At 39.6% G+C, this 15606-nt stretch overlaps 1 protein-coding gene across 1 annotated transcript in view; it reads right to left on the bottom strand.

The window, feature by feature from the left end:
• Positions 1–15606, bottom strand: part of LOC115371796 (serine/threonine-protein phosphatase 2B catalytic subunit alpha isoform-like) — a 41187-nt gene that overhangs the window by 21819 nt on the left and 3762 nt on the right. Inside the window, exons 2-6 of the mRNA XM_030069341.1 lie at positions 8417–8617; positions 5018–5142; positions 3420–3531; positions 1952–2097; positions 1727–1866 (exon numbers count right to left, since the gene is read on the bottom strand). Coding sequence (XP_029925201.1) covers positions 1727–1866; positions 1952–2097; positions 3420–3531; positions 5018–5142; positions 8417–8617 — 724 coding nt within the window. The remainder of the gene's footprint in view (positions 1–1726; positions 1867–1951; positions 2098–3419; positions 3532–5017; positions 5143–8416; positions 8618–15606) is intronic.

Genomic DNA, 15606 nt, shown 5'->3' with positions numbered 1-15606 from the left:
AAATCTTCCCTGACTTTACTTTTATGATTTGAACAGAACTGCAGCTCCTACTCAGAGGTCTGCACTGCCTTGGATTTTCATCAAGAAAACTATCACCATTACTGCCATCTAATCTTCCACAGACTTGGAAGTCTTCCACCTCAAAATAATATTAAAACAGTGTTCGCTCATCCTTTTTTACATGCCCTGGCACTGAAGTGTGTGGTTGTGTGTCAACTATTTCTGGCAATGTTATGTTAGACTAGAATCTATTAACTTGCAGTTGAATAACAAACACATTTTCAGTCTGTTGCGCCGTTATGTTTTAACTTCCTCCATCTCTCTTTTTTTATTTGACAGAAAACTCTCTGCCTCCTGCAATTTGTTCTGTAAGTCACATAAGCAACCCATGCACATATAGGGAATTTCCATATATGGCATGTATGTCCATATTAAATACCAGTATGTGAAACATATTTGAGCACAGTCGAACATAGGATTTCAACCAACAAAGGGGAGTATGAGTACCAAATTGCATAAAATGTGATTGAACACATTAACAGAATAAAATTTGTGGGAGAATTAATGTTCAGTCGCACATTTGCAGATGGGTCAAAAATCACAAGCTACAAGAAATAACTGTTTTTATAAACCTTCAAATGTTATCAAATCCCTTAAAGTGAATTTCAGTGTCTAAATAAAAAAAGTATGGTCAGTGTTACATATGATTTTATTGTTACAAGATCCATAGTGTGGGAGTTATAACCTTTTGCAATTTAAAGAATGTCTGTAATTATTGCCTGGCACTGAACTGAAGTGAACACCTCCTATAACACAATTTGCAGTGTTACATCAATCCATGGCATAGAAAAGGCCCCCTCTACTCAAAGTTTTGTTTGTTTTTTCTTAAGTTTATGTCCCCTAAATTGACTATACTGACTTGCGTCTGTGCAAACTTTGTCAATACAGTGGAGTTTTCACAATACTCTACTGGAGGTGGACACCCCTATAAGATTCAGAAATGTCCCGGGCCAGCTAGACTTGGTACGTCACAAATCCCACAGCCAGTCCCGTTAGCTGACAGGGTGTTACTTTGCATATCATTAGCGCCAGTCCTGCCAGTCACAGTGCTGGACAGCCGGTTGTGTTTGTTTACAAAAAATCAACAACACCAAATGGAAATGGCTGCTTCACAAGATCATTATTAGTGGCACTATGAAATTCGCTGAATTTTTTTTTTTTCATGGTCATTTTATGAAATATGGCACAATGTCCATGGCTTGACAGGACTTCCACGTTCTGTGGACAGAGCTCTGGTTACGAGCCGGTGTGCCAGCAGGCAGAGGGGTGGACGGGACTCTTTGTATATTCATGGATGTGTGCATTTTTATTAAGGGCAAGGTTTAGAGTTACATTTAAGCTGTTTTAAGACACTAAGGACTGGAGGGGAATTTAAATTTCCACAGCAAGCAAACCTGTTTGATTATGTCTGAATGGTAACTATTTTATCAGTGCATTTGATACAGGAGATTAGTCACACCACAAGATGAGATAAAAAATTTATTTATATAAAAATATTGATGCATGGAAGCAACACTATACAGTCTGGATGTGTTTCAAAAAGACATCCAGTTCCTTTTTAGAGGCAGTTTGGATAAGACAGCAGGAGTGTTCAAATCCATAAAGAACAACCTGAGAAAACCCCTCATCAGACAGGTAGTTTAGAGATGCAGAGGGGGCGGCTCACCTGTAGAAGTAGGAGCAGCCTCGGACTGTGTTGTGGCTGAAATATTCCTGGGTTTTCTCATTGCCAAAATCTTCAAGAGGATCAGACCACAGCAGGTCACACATGGGTCCAAAGGCTGGTGGCTCCTTGAACCGGTCCAACTAAATGGAAAAGATGCCGAAATTTAAGGTATATAAAGTCAAACCACACACTCCTAAAGAAACACCATAATCAGGAGGTTGTTACCTTTTTTATGTCATCTAAGGTGTGTATTTCAGGTGACAGTCCACCGTGGACACACAGAAACTGTTGGTTCATGAGGGCAGCCAGGGGAAGGCAATCAAACGCATCCATACATGAGTCATACACCTGCTCTGAGTACTTGATTTTACCTGAGCATGACAAAGATGGAAATACAGTCAGCCATGTCAGCACTTAGTGAAATGATAGCTTAATAATCATTGTCACTGTGAGTTTCCTTGGCCAAGAGAAATTTAAACATGTCAGGCTTCAACAGATTTTCCAGGTTAAAAAAAAAAAACGGTAATTACAAGATAAACGGAAACATTGATTATTATACAGAAATATATACAGGTTGAGATGATAAAACCTAGCACATATAATAACCACAATTCATTGATAATGACTCAACTTTTATACAATATATATTTATCACTATTGAATAGTTAAGTAACAACTTTTTCATTATTAGTTAATTTCCTGCATAATCAGTTTCATAATCAGGGCCTGCAAACCTGCTCTGCTTTTTTCCTGCAGTTCACAGTGCATGCTGCTGTTAAGGTTTAAATCATTTATATGTGTCAACATTGAGTACACAGCAAAAAAATCTCCATCTAAACAAGTCATTTAGTCTCATGTTGAGTCTTAAAATCTTGTTTTTCCTAAAATAAGTTTAAAAAAAAATCTGCCAGAGGGATGAGATCATCCCTCTTGTCTCCAATGCAGTTGCACTTGTTTCAGGAATTTTTCTGGGAACAAGTATTAATATGTTGCAACAAGGCAGAGCAAGACAGACCAGACCACTTGGGTCAAGAAAATGATACTTCATTCAAAAATACTATGAGCAATATAATAAAAATAATATGAGCAAGTTCGTTAGTGTTGGAAACAAGTGGGATTATCTCATTCAACTGGCAGATTTTATCACATGTGTAAAGAAAAACAAGATTTTAAGACTGAATATGAGACTAAATGACTTGTTAAGATGGTGATTTTTTTTTTTCCAGTGTAAATGGTTAAGCGCTTCATGCACCACATTTTCTTTCAGTGGCTTTGGTAGTGGGGGAGAGGGGTGGCTGTTTTCACTAGTTCCCTGGCTGGAGGGGCCCATTCAGACTGAAGGCGCAATACTACGCTGCTGAAAATGCTCACAAGTCCATTGAATTACAGTAGGAGGCTGAGGAGAGCGCTCCCCTCCATCACTGTTGGAGTGAGAGACCCAGAAAAAAGCTTTTCCCATTTCCTCCTTTGTGTCTGACTGTTTGCATTTCTGTATGTGTTTTATTATCAACTCAGTTTCCCATTGTTCATCACAAAATCCATCTTTTTTTTGTTCTCTCATATGGAATTAACTTCTCCGCTTCTGAGGAAAGGTACATCAATTATAATCTCTACCTAAACTGCTCCAGGCTACACCTGACATTAGCAAGACAGGGAGAGAAAAACAACATAATAAGCACTGAAAGGTACTCACATTCTTGTTTGAAGGTGAAATATTCTGTCAAATGTCTACATTCATGATTTCCTCGAAGTAAAAATAGTGTCTTTGGATAGAGGATTTTCAGCGACCAAAGGTATAAAACACACTGTCAAAAAAAAAAAAAAACATGTGGAACAAAATGTTAAGTTATACAAACAGCTGCAAATATAATATGTTAAATATGAAATCAATCCCCTCTATGATCTATGGATGTCCATAGGCCAAAATCAGAGAGAGGCTTAAAACTGACCTTTAGCTGACCACACTGGATTTAATTTGAATAATGTATAATGCATGAATAACAATCTCTGGTGACTGATCTTGACAGGTGACAAAAATTTCGAGATAATTTACAGAACTGATGGGCATATTTGTTTGAGAAAATCCTGCTTTCAAGTCAACACGAGCGCTTCCCTTTATGCAAATTCTGGGTGCACTTATTGCTTGTTTATTTCATTCCATCCTTCCCTCCTTCTTTGGGCTTCTGGCTGCATATTAAGACTAAACAGAGTTTAGTTTCAACTATAAGTCAAATCAGCCATGGAGATTAGAATGAATGCGTTACATTGCTGTATTGATGTAGCATGAATTATTCTTGTAAAAGAAAAATCCAGCCTAAAAAACTAGTGGTGTTTCATAACAGGGATTGGTGATACACATTAACCTGGCACACCCAGCTGATCTAGCCAGTTAGTTTGCTTTGACTTAAGCGTTATAGTGGAAGCCACAAAACGGCTGGACCACTTTGCAAATTTGAAGAACATGCCAAGACTTGAAGGTCATCAACAGGTCATCAATGTCAATGTGAGAATCATGTCCTAACCATTTTAACAAGATAGCAATACAGTTACCAATATGCTGGCTCTTTTTCACCAAAACATTTGCTGCTGATTGTTTAGCTTTCATGCTATGAAGATGACTTGTTTGTCTGACTGGTTGAGGAAGCTAATTATAGACAGATGGTTGATCCAATCACCTGCTATGTATTTTTGTAAACACTGCTGCGTCTCTCCAAATGGTTTGAACCCAGCAATGGCCAAACTCTTTTTTTCTTTTTTTAATGTATCACCAAACACAATGCATATAAAAAAACCCAGCTGCAGCTACAGTGGAGCTTTATGGGTTGAAAGAAGTGTGCGCTCCCTCTTCTATGCTGGATTTTTCCCTGTATGTGTTTATTTGTATTGCTGCAAATAACTGAGTCTACAAAGAAGCTCCAGCTCTTTTATTTTCCAGAGGTTAACACTGAAATCTGACCCATTGAATTTTTTTCCCCTTATTAAGCGCCACTGTAGCTGTGCTCAAAATATCTCAGTGACATAAATGGATTCACATCTGGCTGGTTAGCCGCATAATAACAAGAATACAGTATCAAAAAAACAGAATGCCATTAAAAATACAATGTAAAACCAATCCCTGTCTTTAAACTGTTAATGTGTTTTAGAGCTTACACCATAACATCAATTTAAAACGGGAGATGAAACATCATAGCCAGTTAAATTCTATACATTGTAACTTTCAGGGCACTACTGTGCAACTCATTTTCGATATGATATCATAGCAGTTAGCTAATAATATTCATTTGGTCCTACCTCAATACTGAAGTAGCCACGGTCCACATAGTCGCCAAGGAACAGGTACCGTGTGGTGGCTGGTGATCCTCCCACTTCAAACAGCTTCATGAGGTCAAAGAATTGCCCATGGATGTCCCCACACACTGGAAAACAACAAAAGGAAAGCAAACATTACAGAACTCTTATTGCAGAAACTCTTTTTACCTGAACTCTTTGTTTAATTTGCATGTTCAGGTATAAGTTGAACCAAATGAACAAGTCACAGGTTGTAAACTGTTCTTACAATGACGACTGGATTTTTTTTTTTGTAAGAATAAGAAAAGGTACAACTTTTGGTTTCCTTTAAGTACTGTTCGCACAGAGATGTTTTGTTAATTTTTGCCTAAAAGGCCTCTGTCTGCCACAGAGGAACCAGGATGCCGGGCCTCAGCAACAACCCTAGGAGGCTGAATAGGACTCTGGGAGCTCAAACCCCCTGGGAGATACATACATTTTCTAGGTGAACACTATGGCTGTGGAGTGCAAACCTACATCTCATTTCCTCACTGCCTTCAATTTTTCATTATCATCTTTCTCTGTCTCCTTCTCTCCTACTCATCCTCCATCTCCTCTCTTTTCTGTCTCCCCTATCAGCTCCACAGTGGCCTTCGCCCACTCAAAGCTTAGAGCAATGTGAGTGGGAGACTGCCTGTGTGACTAAAGCAATCAAACACACACACACACACACACACATGCACGCACATGCACATAGACACCCACATACACGCACCAACAAGTAAAGATTCACAAGTGCATAAATGCCTGATAATATATGAATGCACACACACACACACACACACACACAGTGCACACACACACACACACATTCCGCTGCAGAGGCATTCAAACATAGCTCTAGCTCAAGAGATAAAACAGACTTCCATACAGCTCCATGCTCACAAATGCCCATGCACAATACTCAGATCATCATCCATATTTCATGCTTAATACATAAAGCCTACATCTTCCTGACGGCAGTCAAAGATGAGGAGCCGGGACTTCTCCTGAGGTGAATGTGCATTCCGTCCATTTGCCGATTCCTTTTTTTTGTAAAACACTCCAGTGCCTTTCAAGCAAACCAGGTAAGCCACAGGGATGCTGTGTGATTTCTCGTTTCCAACATGTTTAGCTGTAATCCACATATTTTTTGAGGATATGCTCAACAGAATGGAACGGATCAAATGGATAAAAATGTGCCTGTGTCTAGTTGGCACTAATAAGGAGCCAACAGGACACCGGCTTGTTTATTGCTTATTTTATAGGGAAGCTGTGCTCATCTGATTCTAATAAATGTGTGTGCAGACACCCCTTGAGAAACACCTTTCCCTCTTTTTGTTCTGTCTATCATCAGAGTTTGTGCATTGGATTTGAAGTTGGACAAAATAAATGTTTCGTGCGGTGCTTAACAACACTGCGGGACCAGTGGCAAACATAGAGCAGAGTGACCATGTGTCAGTGAGTAGCTTATCATATTCATCTCTTCATATTCACCTCAATGTAGCTTATTCTATAGGCTACATTGATCTTAATGGCAGGCAGCCAGTCATAAACGCTCACGCCCACATAGATCATTACAATCTTCCCATGTAGCTGCTCATTCCCCGATGACAGAAACTGGGTCCATATTAGTCAGAAAAACACAGTATATGAAATGGGTAGTCGGATTTTTCAAATGCTGAAAGTGTTTTCAGAGCCAGCAGGGTTGTGTCAAACTCACCAGTGTCTTGAGAGGTTAACTTTAAATGACTTTATTCTATAACACTACAGGGTTTCCCAATGTGTTAAATCTTGGAAGCCTGACACATTTTACTTTCTGGCACTACAGTTTCACATTGCGGAGATAAAAAAAAAAGAAAAAAAAAGAAAAAAAATGGTTATTGCACCATTCATTTCAGCAGTCTTTTAACCCAATCAACTGTAACTCAGCTTATTCTTTTAAGATTGAATGTACTGTGGTAGCAAGACAAAGTTAGCTTTTTGTTAAGAGTTAGTTGAATGCTTGTTTCATCGAAGGAGCTGGCTAACATTAACTAACTCCCAGAGAATCCAGCTGCCCATTAAACCATAATGTTGTTTGAAGATGACTAGATGTCTGTCAATGACAAAACAGACTGACCACAGGCTTGTCTTGCTCCCAACAGGATCACTGACCCAAAAAACTGACAAGAGATGCTGGGTTCACCCCATCGCCTTATAGTCCCATCACAGCCTTAATATTTCAGTATTGCCACTATGTATTAAAATGGAGCCCCATCAAACCCAGCAGACACAACTGGGCAATACATATGTTGTGGTAATTCTGCATGCCACTGTACAGCCAGATTTGCATCAGGAACTGTACATATCTACAAATGTAACATGATTGTTTACATTCATTTTTTTATTTTTTTTATTTTTTTTTTTGCTAAAGGCATACTTTGCACTGAAGCTGCTAAAATGAGTATAAATAAATGATAATTAAAAACAGAATATAATGACACTGCAGCTAATGAAAACAATTGCATTATTCATGTTGACAATCATAAGTGGCAAGCCTGTGACAATAACTTTGCAGGTTTTCACTTGTTAACTTGTGCATGTAATGAATTCTAATTTGGCCCACCTCCAAAAATGAGTCTGATCAACATGCCGCTGTTGCTCTAGTTGGGGCTGTACTCAGTGAAACGTCAGAATTCGGAATAGGTTGAGCAGGTTCACATTTGGGCCAGAGAGGGGCCAATTCAAGGCCATAGGATGGAGCCAACATGGATCCCTTAAACGTCAAAGCACTGCAGCGTTTAAAAGGCTCCAACAACTGGCCAGTGCCTTGGTAGTCTTTAATGAGAAGAGCTATTAAGACAGATATAGTGTGTCTGAAGTACTGCAGATCTATTTTTTTCTTTCATGACATGATAATTAAGATTTTATCTCAAAGTGACAGCTTCCCATTGTTAGAACCTCCATACAGTCCATATAGAATCCTCTCTTACCTAGTCTTCATCTCTCTTTGAACTCTGGTGCTAGATTTATTTTAAAACTATAGGTAATAAATGCACATGTTCACTCCTTGTCCTCTCATTTAATAATTTCCTATACCTTTTTTTTCACTGCCAGATTCACCTGAATATACAGTCTTTTCCTCTACAGAAATATAGCCATAAAATCAAATATATGATAGATATTGATTTAAAGTAGGTTGTCCTACAGCCATGCTGCCCATTCAGGGTTTTCCCCAAATAGTTGCTAGGCTTTATGGCAAGAGTGAGGAAAACCAAAATCGACACAGAATCCTGAACCCTGAACACACTGAATCCTTACCAGTGCCAGGTAAATCCACCTGGATGGGGGAAAGAGAAAAGCAAATGCATCTACAGGTCTGAATAATATCATAAAAACTACCTGTGACCGGCGCCTCGATGTCCAGCATAGTTTTCTCTTGGCGCAGGATAGCTGCTCCCTCGTTGATGATCCGGAGAGCCACAGCTTCCTCCACGCGGCCCTCCTTGGTGAGGTGAGCCTTCAGGAGGTCCACACGGGGCTTCCCTTCACAGTCAAACACCTCCTTCATTGTAAGACGGTGGCTTAGGGGGAAGGGGACAGCTGAGGACAGAGTATAAACACATGATGACATTTAAGCAGAGGGGACATCCCCGTAACTATAGCCATATGACAATGCAATTTCCAATACATTTTCAGACTTAGAGAGATTAGGCAAATACCTCGGAACAATAATACAGACCGCGGATTATCACTGTACTCATATAGGGTTCCTTTTTGAGAAATCCTCCATGTTTTGCCAATATGCATTACTGTGCTGCCGCATCCATCTCTGTTAAATTACACTGTATACATTGCTGGCATTACATTCATTTTACTCAAAGTATTGGTATGCTTTTCTAAATATACAGTGAGAAATTGACTGCTAGTTATGGAGGGAAAAGCAAATCTTACTCCATGTTTATTCACAGATGTTTTATATATTTACAAACCAGTCAACAACCGCTGACTGATTTGACAGTTTCTCAGATGGTGGGTCACAGATTCACATCACTCAGCATTTCTTTCTGCAACATTTTAAAAATGGGGTATGACATATTTCTGAGTTGGGAAATCTGCTTCGCTTTCCTATGACACTAAGCTCCCAAATTACTCATCTCCTTCATTTTCTTTATTTGGGACAACTCCAGTGTCTATGTGCCTATATATATATATATATATATATATATATATATATATATATACATATATATATATGGACGTGTATATATTTATATAGGATGTAGCTGGTTGTCACTGGATAAGAGCCATGTTCAATAAACTGCTGTTTACTGCCATGTGTATCTGTTATTCAGTTTTTGCACTTAAGCTTCACACTCAAGTTATCTGGCTGAGAGTTAGCTATTTATGACAGACTCATATAAAAACAGCATAGCCAGGGGCAAGAACACAATCACGACTTGGCCAGAAGAGACTGTTTAGCAAGAAGCTTGAAGGGAGTCAAGTTATCTAATACTACAGTATGTCTAAAAGCAATGAAGGTGGTACTCTGTTTCTTCTAGCTCCACTGCAGGTCCTCCAGAAAGGTTGCAAGAATCAGTGATAAAGTCTTCCACAATAACATGGTGCGAATGAAAATGAGCAAGGAAAGAGAATAACCAGTCCATGTTAAATCATGGCAACAAACCTTACATGTATTAATTACAGCAAGTAAAATCAGTACAGCACATGGAAGAAAATTAATGTACCAAACCTCAAACCTCAAACATCTTGTGATGAAACTTCCAACTTCCATGATGGAAAAATGGAGAGCAGTTGCTTTTGAGCTACGGGGGAGGCGTGGGAATAAACAGAGCTTTGTTTCCTGATCTGGTAAACTTCACTGAACAAGATAAGGTGCTCTCTGACCCTATCTCTGCAAACACACACAACACTTAAACACCTATTGCTAAAGGAAAGGCTTGCTCCAAATCCACAAAAAGACAAAAACCTTGCTAATGTAGCAACTGTCAGCACCTCTGAGGATGTGAAATCTACTGAAGTGAATATTTATCACACTACTCCATCCAAAAGCAAAAACATGTCATGCTGTGTGTTCAAAGGTGGTCACTCCATACAGGACAGTATACAGCTTTAAAGACTGACTCATTGTGAGAGTGGTGTTTGAAGTCCAATCCATGGTCATGTCAGCAGGAGTTTGCAAGGGCCAACTCACATGCAATCAATGCAACCTGAACCACCCAACAATTCTTCATATAAGTGTTAAGCACAAAGCACCTGAAGAGCAACTAGCGAGCAGCAAGCCTTATTGTTGCTGCTAAGAAGAGTTGTGCTCGCACTGGGCCCGGTAAACAAGATTGTGTTCTTTCAACTGTGCCAGTGCAAATTAAGGCTAAAAATGGAAATAAAATCCTAACAACCTATGTACAGTACGAGAATGCCTAATGAAGCCATCATGCCTGAAGAAACAAAACATCCTGTCATTTTTGTCAAAGGATCCACCCATATCTAAACTCATTCTACAGCATATTCACAAGCAAGTTGGACATGCTGAACGTAATCACATCCTATCTGCTCTCCAAAAAAATTATTTGATCACCAGTGCAAACTCAGCCTGCAGAGACGTTATTGCTGACTGTGTTATCTGCCACCGCCTTCAAGGAAAGGTTGGACAACAAAAAAGGAAAGGAGCAGAACGAAGATTAACCCACCCACCCCCCATCTCCCTGCTGGCTCCCATTATGGTGAAACATGGGAATGCAGCATCCGTCTCATAATAAAGGTGCTGTACATTTTCCGACAGCAATCTTTGGTTGATGAAAGTTTTCATAAGAGATCAAATCAATTCTAAATAGCTGTTCCATCACAAAACTTTCTGATGACTGTTAAAAACCAAACCACTGCTTCATACTGGACTCTTTGAGGAATTTGGTTTATACATCAAACAAAGAGGGAAACAAGTTCAATATCTCTCAGACCTTCTCTGGAAAAAGTGGATCTGGGAATATCTGCCACTGCTCCAGGAGAGCCAAAAAAGGATGAAACCCACCCAATTTGACTGTTATCACACATTGAATGGATGTTATCAGTTGTAATCACCCCCAGTGAGTATCGATTAGTATGTGCCTGCTGTACCTTTGAGTAGGTCAGAAGACTGTTCTGTTTCTATCGTCAGTCACTCTTAACCACTGACACCTTAGCTTTAGGTACTTTGGTTAGCTTTTGTTAGCTTTGCTTTTGTTAGCGACTTAATTAAAGTTAGGCAAATGGTTCGTCACGATGGTTAAGTTTAGGACAGGGTAAAGGTTAAGGTTAGGAACAGGTAATGGCTAAGGTTAGAAAACTTAATGTTGGCTAGCCAAAATCGAATATGGGTCTTACTTAACTCAGTCCTAGGCCTTGGAGTTATGGATCATGTGACTGACTCATCCACCACCCCAGCCGCCTCCTCCACATATTTCCTGGCCGATGGACAAAGTGACAAGGACCTTTCCAGATAGGAGAGGTACAGTCCACTCAGTTCAACTGAGTACCAAGACAGGCTTCCTGGACAGACCGCTCACCAGTGCGACCAATGAAGACAGGAGTTTCATGCACACATATGCTTATTTTTTAGTTCCTTTTGATTATTTAAGATGGTAATTGTAAGTGCACACCAACAGAATTATGGGGCTGCTGTTTAGGAGTCACTCATATGCACTGTCTGATTTAACCACTGTTGTTTTTCTTACAAGTTTAATTTTTTTAGTACAAAAAATGGTCTTACTTATCATTCAAGAGTGAAAGAACAACAAAGATTATTGTATCTATTATTGTAGATCTATTCTGACTTTGTAAGGACAGCTGTGCTTTTAGTAAGTGCTGAATAACATTCAGCTAACATCTCAGCACTTAATTCATCAAGCCCTCTCGCCGGATTTGTAGAGCCTGTGGCCATAAAAATGCACCAGTCACCCACCCACCAGACATCCTGGGAAACTGTGAAATCCAACCACAGATCATTACCTTTGCACTGCAGCAAAGGTGATTTATTGGCTCTAGAGCTGATCTCTGTATGCTACGACCAGCCTGGGTGTCCCATCACAGTCTGACAGTGTTCAAACTGACATTAGTGCAGCTACCGTTTTTGCTCCGTGGCCTAAACTTATAATGCATATTTGATCATGTATATGTTTCACTGAACCAGATTTATTTCATTCATGAAAAATCAGCTTGGGTTTGAGAACCTAGCACTTCAACAGTTTTTCCCATTTTATTTTACTTTACTTAAGTACAATTATTGTTTTCAGGGCTTTTCTGTCAGAGTAAAATGCAGCTCATCTGGCATAATGAAGATTATACTCTTTCTAGGATTCTAGGGAAGAGTAAAATAGCCCTGATGAAGACAAAATTCAATAAAATCATTAGACACATGTGCTCACACACACACACACACACACACACACACACACACACACACACACACACACACACACACAGACACACATGCACAAGGCCTCAGTAGTAGCATGGCTATGCTTGTCATATTTGTACAGCGCACAGCATGGCAAATGAGGAGGAGATGAAGGAAGAATCTCAAAGCTGAGACTTAAACCCAACATGATCAACATGCTCTTTAATAATGGATGCTTGACTAGAGGAGGGGAAGAAAGAAATCTCAAGTTCCTGCTCCTAGGATAATAAGGCTAGCCTTAGCAAGAGGGTTTAATTGGAGTAAAGTCATTCACACTCTACAGTCAGTGTGTGTATGTGTGTGCATTTTTGGGATGTGTGTTTTGATGATGAATTTTTCCAGCAAGTTCAAACTTGCTTAATCACAACTCCATTTTTTCTAACCGTCACATGACTTTCATCATTCGTGCCTGTGCAATGATGAACATGCTCTAATGTTATTTTGATGATCCTTCAAAGGGGGTTTAATTTACATTTTCACTTAAAGCAAAAACCTGCGGCAAAGTATCCCTCCACTGGCTTTGCTGACCGAGTTGTTATGGAAGTGTTTTATGGACTGAACATTTTTTTTTTTTTTTTACTATGAATTGTATTGTTGTACCTTTATATACAGGTAATGACCCTGTGTGACAAGCCACCGCCTTGACAGTGCATAAGATTCTCCAGATACTTAGCATTGGGAACCATAGCATTTGTACTTAGGCAAAAATGCCCTAAATGCTGTTAAGAAATCAATTTAGCCCTCAGTTCTGGCAAGAGATAGGTTTAGCTTTTTTCCCAGCAGATGAATGCCAGTAGAGGCTGATCTGAAGTCAGTTCTTGGGTAATATGGCCTCACTTCTTGTGTGAACGCCAAATTATATTTTGGCTGAGTGGAGCACTTTCTAAAGTTGAGAAAAGTTCATTCCTTTCAAGGAACAGGCATAATGTCACCGACTTTTTAAGGACTGAGCAACCACGACAGAGAGAAGTTGGTTGGAGAAACTGACAGCAAACAGACAACAAATAGAATGAAACTGGGGAGAGAACATGTAGAAAAGTTGGTTGTAATTGTTAGTCTAAGCGTAAAGAGTCATTATGCAGCACACTGGCTGTGCTGTGGAGTTTCTGATAAGTTTCTGGTCGGGCAGTTAAAAACTATTGCTGATAGTGGTGGCTAATTTCTGTAGTCAGAATGGAAACGAGTGAAATTACTGCAATATCCAATAATATCTCACTACCATTTAACAACTGAAGTTACTGCTAAGAAACACTTAACAAGACCTACTAAGGTAGGGTTACTGCTGCATTCAAATTTAAGTCACAACTTAGGATTACAGACTTCCTGCTGCATATATCCTCATCAAAACAAAACAAAAAAGCATTCCGTGAAGGTGCATGTAAGTGTCTCTGTGGAGGGATGCAAGGGGTGGGGTTGGGCAATCATAGCTCCCAAAGGCACGCAGAGGGGCTGATGTGCACAGCCACAAAATCTTAACTGCAGTTCGAGTGTGTCTGCAGTCCTGTGTGTTGAACAAATGCTGTTTTCTTGAGCAGGGAAGGATTCCCTGTAGCATAATATAACGCAGACCCAAAACACTGAGAACCAAACTAAGGAGGGCAGAGCAGTACAATGACTTCCTGAAGAGGTTCATCAATACAAACTTTTGTTGTAGCTTGTAGTGTGTAGTGTAGTGTACACACCAGAACTACGTACAAGTATGTTGACACTTGTGTGTATGTCCACACACAAGACCCACGGACATGCGCAGACCAAAAAAAGTTAACTCTAAATCAGCATGAGGCCCTCTTAGAATAAAGAAAACCAACAAAGCAACCCAGATACTTAAGTAATAACATATTTTTACGCATGTACATAGTCGCATACATATATACATGCAAATATACTAATACCCATTCCCATGTGTGGATGGTGTTGCTTGGCCAATAACATCCATGCAAAATATATGCCAATGAAGTGTGTTGAAGATGGCGTGTGTGGCAGTGGTGGTGCTGCTGCTTTTGTGTATCTGTGTGTGTGTGTGTGTGTGTGTGTGTGTGTGTGTGTGTGTTGGGCTGGGGGTGGGGGGTGGGGCAGTGCACTTCTGCTGGGCACCCAAGTAGAGTTGAACTATGGTATATGTTGCTGGGCAACAGCAGCAGCAACTGGCTGTTGGAGTACAGCCAGCATGGAAGGCTGCAGTTTACATGGCAGGTTAACATAGATGCTGTTGAAAACACACATGCAGTGGCCACATGTCAACTCTGCAAGTCAGATTTTTGCAATGCAAGTTTACAGATGTTTGCCTTTCTTATGAGATTTTGTTGTGTTTTCAGGTGATTTTTAAGTTGATATTTTTGATCAATAATTGCATTTTGACTGAACTTTGCCAGTTATACAGTACATATACATGAGTTCATCAACAGCCAACACGTGCTAATCCTGTTATCTGAGAGATATCTTTATTTAGATTTTTTAAATTCTGTATATCAATTCATGTTGTTACCATAGAGTAAAGCTTCAGCACCTGTGAATCAGTAGCTTGCTCAGGTTTCTTCTGGTAAGAAGGATGTTATGGGTATAATTAATCAAATGTGAAATTTGGCCACATGTCATGGCAAAATCAGATCCTTTTGGTAACACTGGTACTGTTATTGCCATATATACTGGCAAAACGTGAAACTGGAGTTACTCCAAAAGTTCTCCAAGTTGTTCCAGGTCTAAAGGACTCCCCTTTAGAGCCTTTAAAATACTCAAAGAGGGTCTGGTGTAACATCTTCAGTGTTATCATCATTAGTGACTTGGAAAGACCTGTTTCTCAAATATAGCAGTCCAAGAACAGAGCAATGAAAGCCACTCTTCTGTATATAATCATAAGCATGCATTTGCAATATATTTTTTAAATCGATCAAACCCTTTCACACAGCTGATCATGCCATTTTATCACACAAATGTTGAAATTACATGGTGAAATTGCAATTGTACAGTGCTTTTATATTCCTGACTGGTAATAATTGTTGACTGGTGACAAACAGAATTTGTTTTGGATAATGATAGGGTGATGGCATGTGGTGTTCCACAGGGCTCCATCCTGGTAACCCTATTGTCAAATACTCCCTCTTCTTTTTTTCTAATGTAATTGTTGAATTGTTGTTGAATA

The sequence above is a fragment of the Myripristis murdjan genome, chromosome 14 (assembly GCF_902150065.1).
Source record: "Myripristis murdjan chromosome 14, fMyrMur1.1, whole genome shotgun sequence".
Lineage (NCBI taxonomy): Eukaryota > Metazoa > Chordata > Actinopteri > Holocentriformes > Holocentridae > Myripristis > Myripristis murdjan.
Note: the sequence above shows the minus strand (reverse complement) of the source record. Positions and strands in the feature narration are given on the sequence as shown.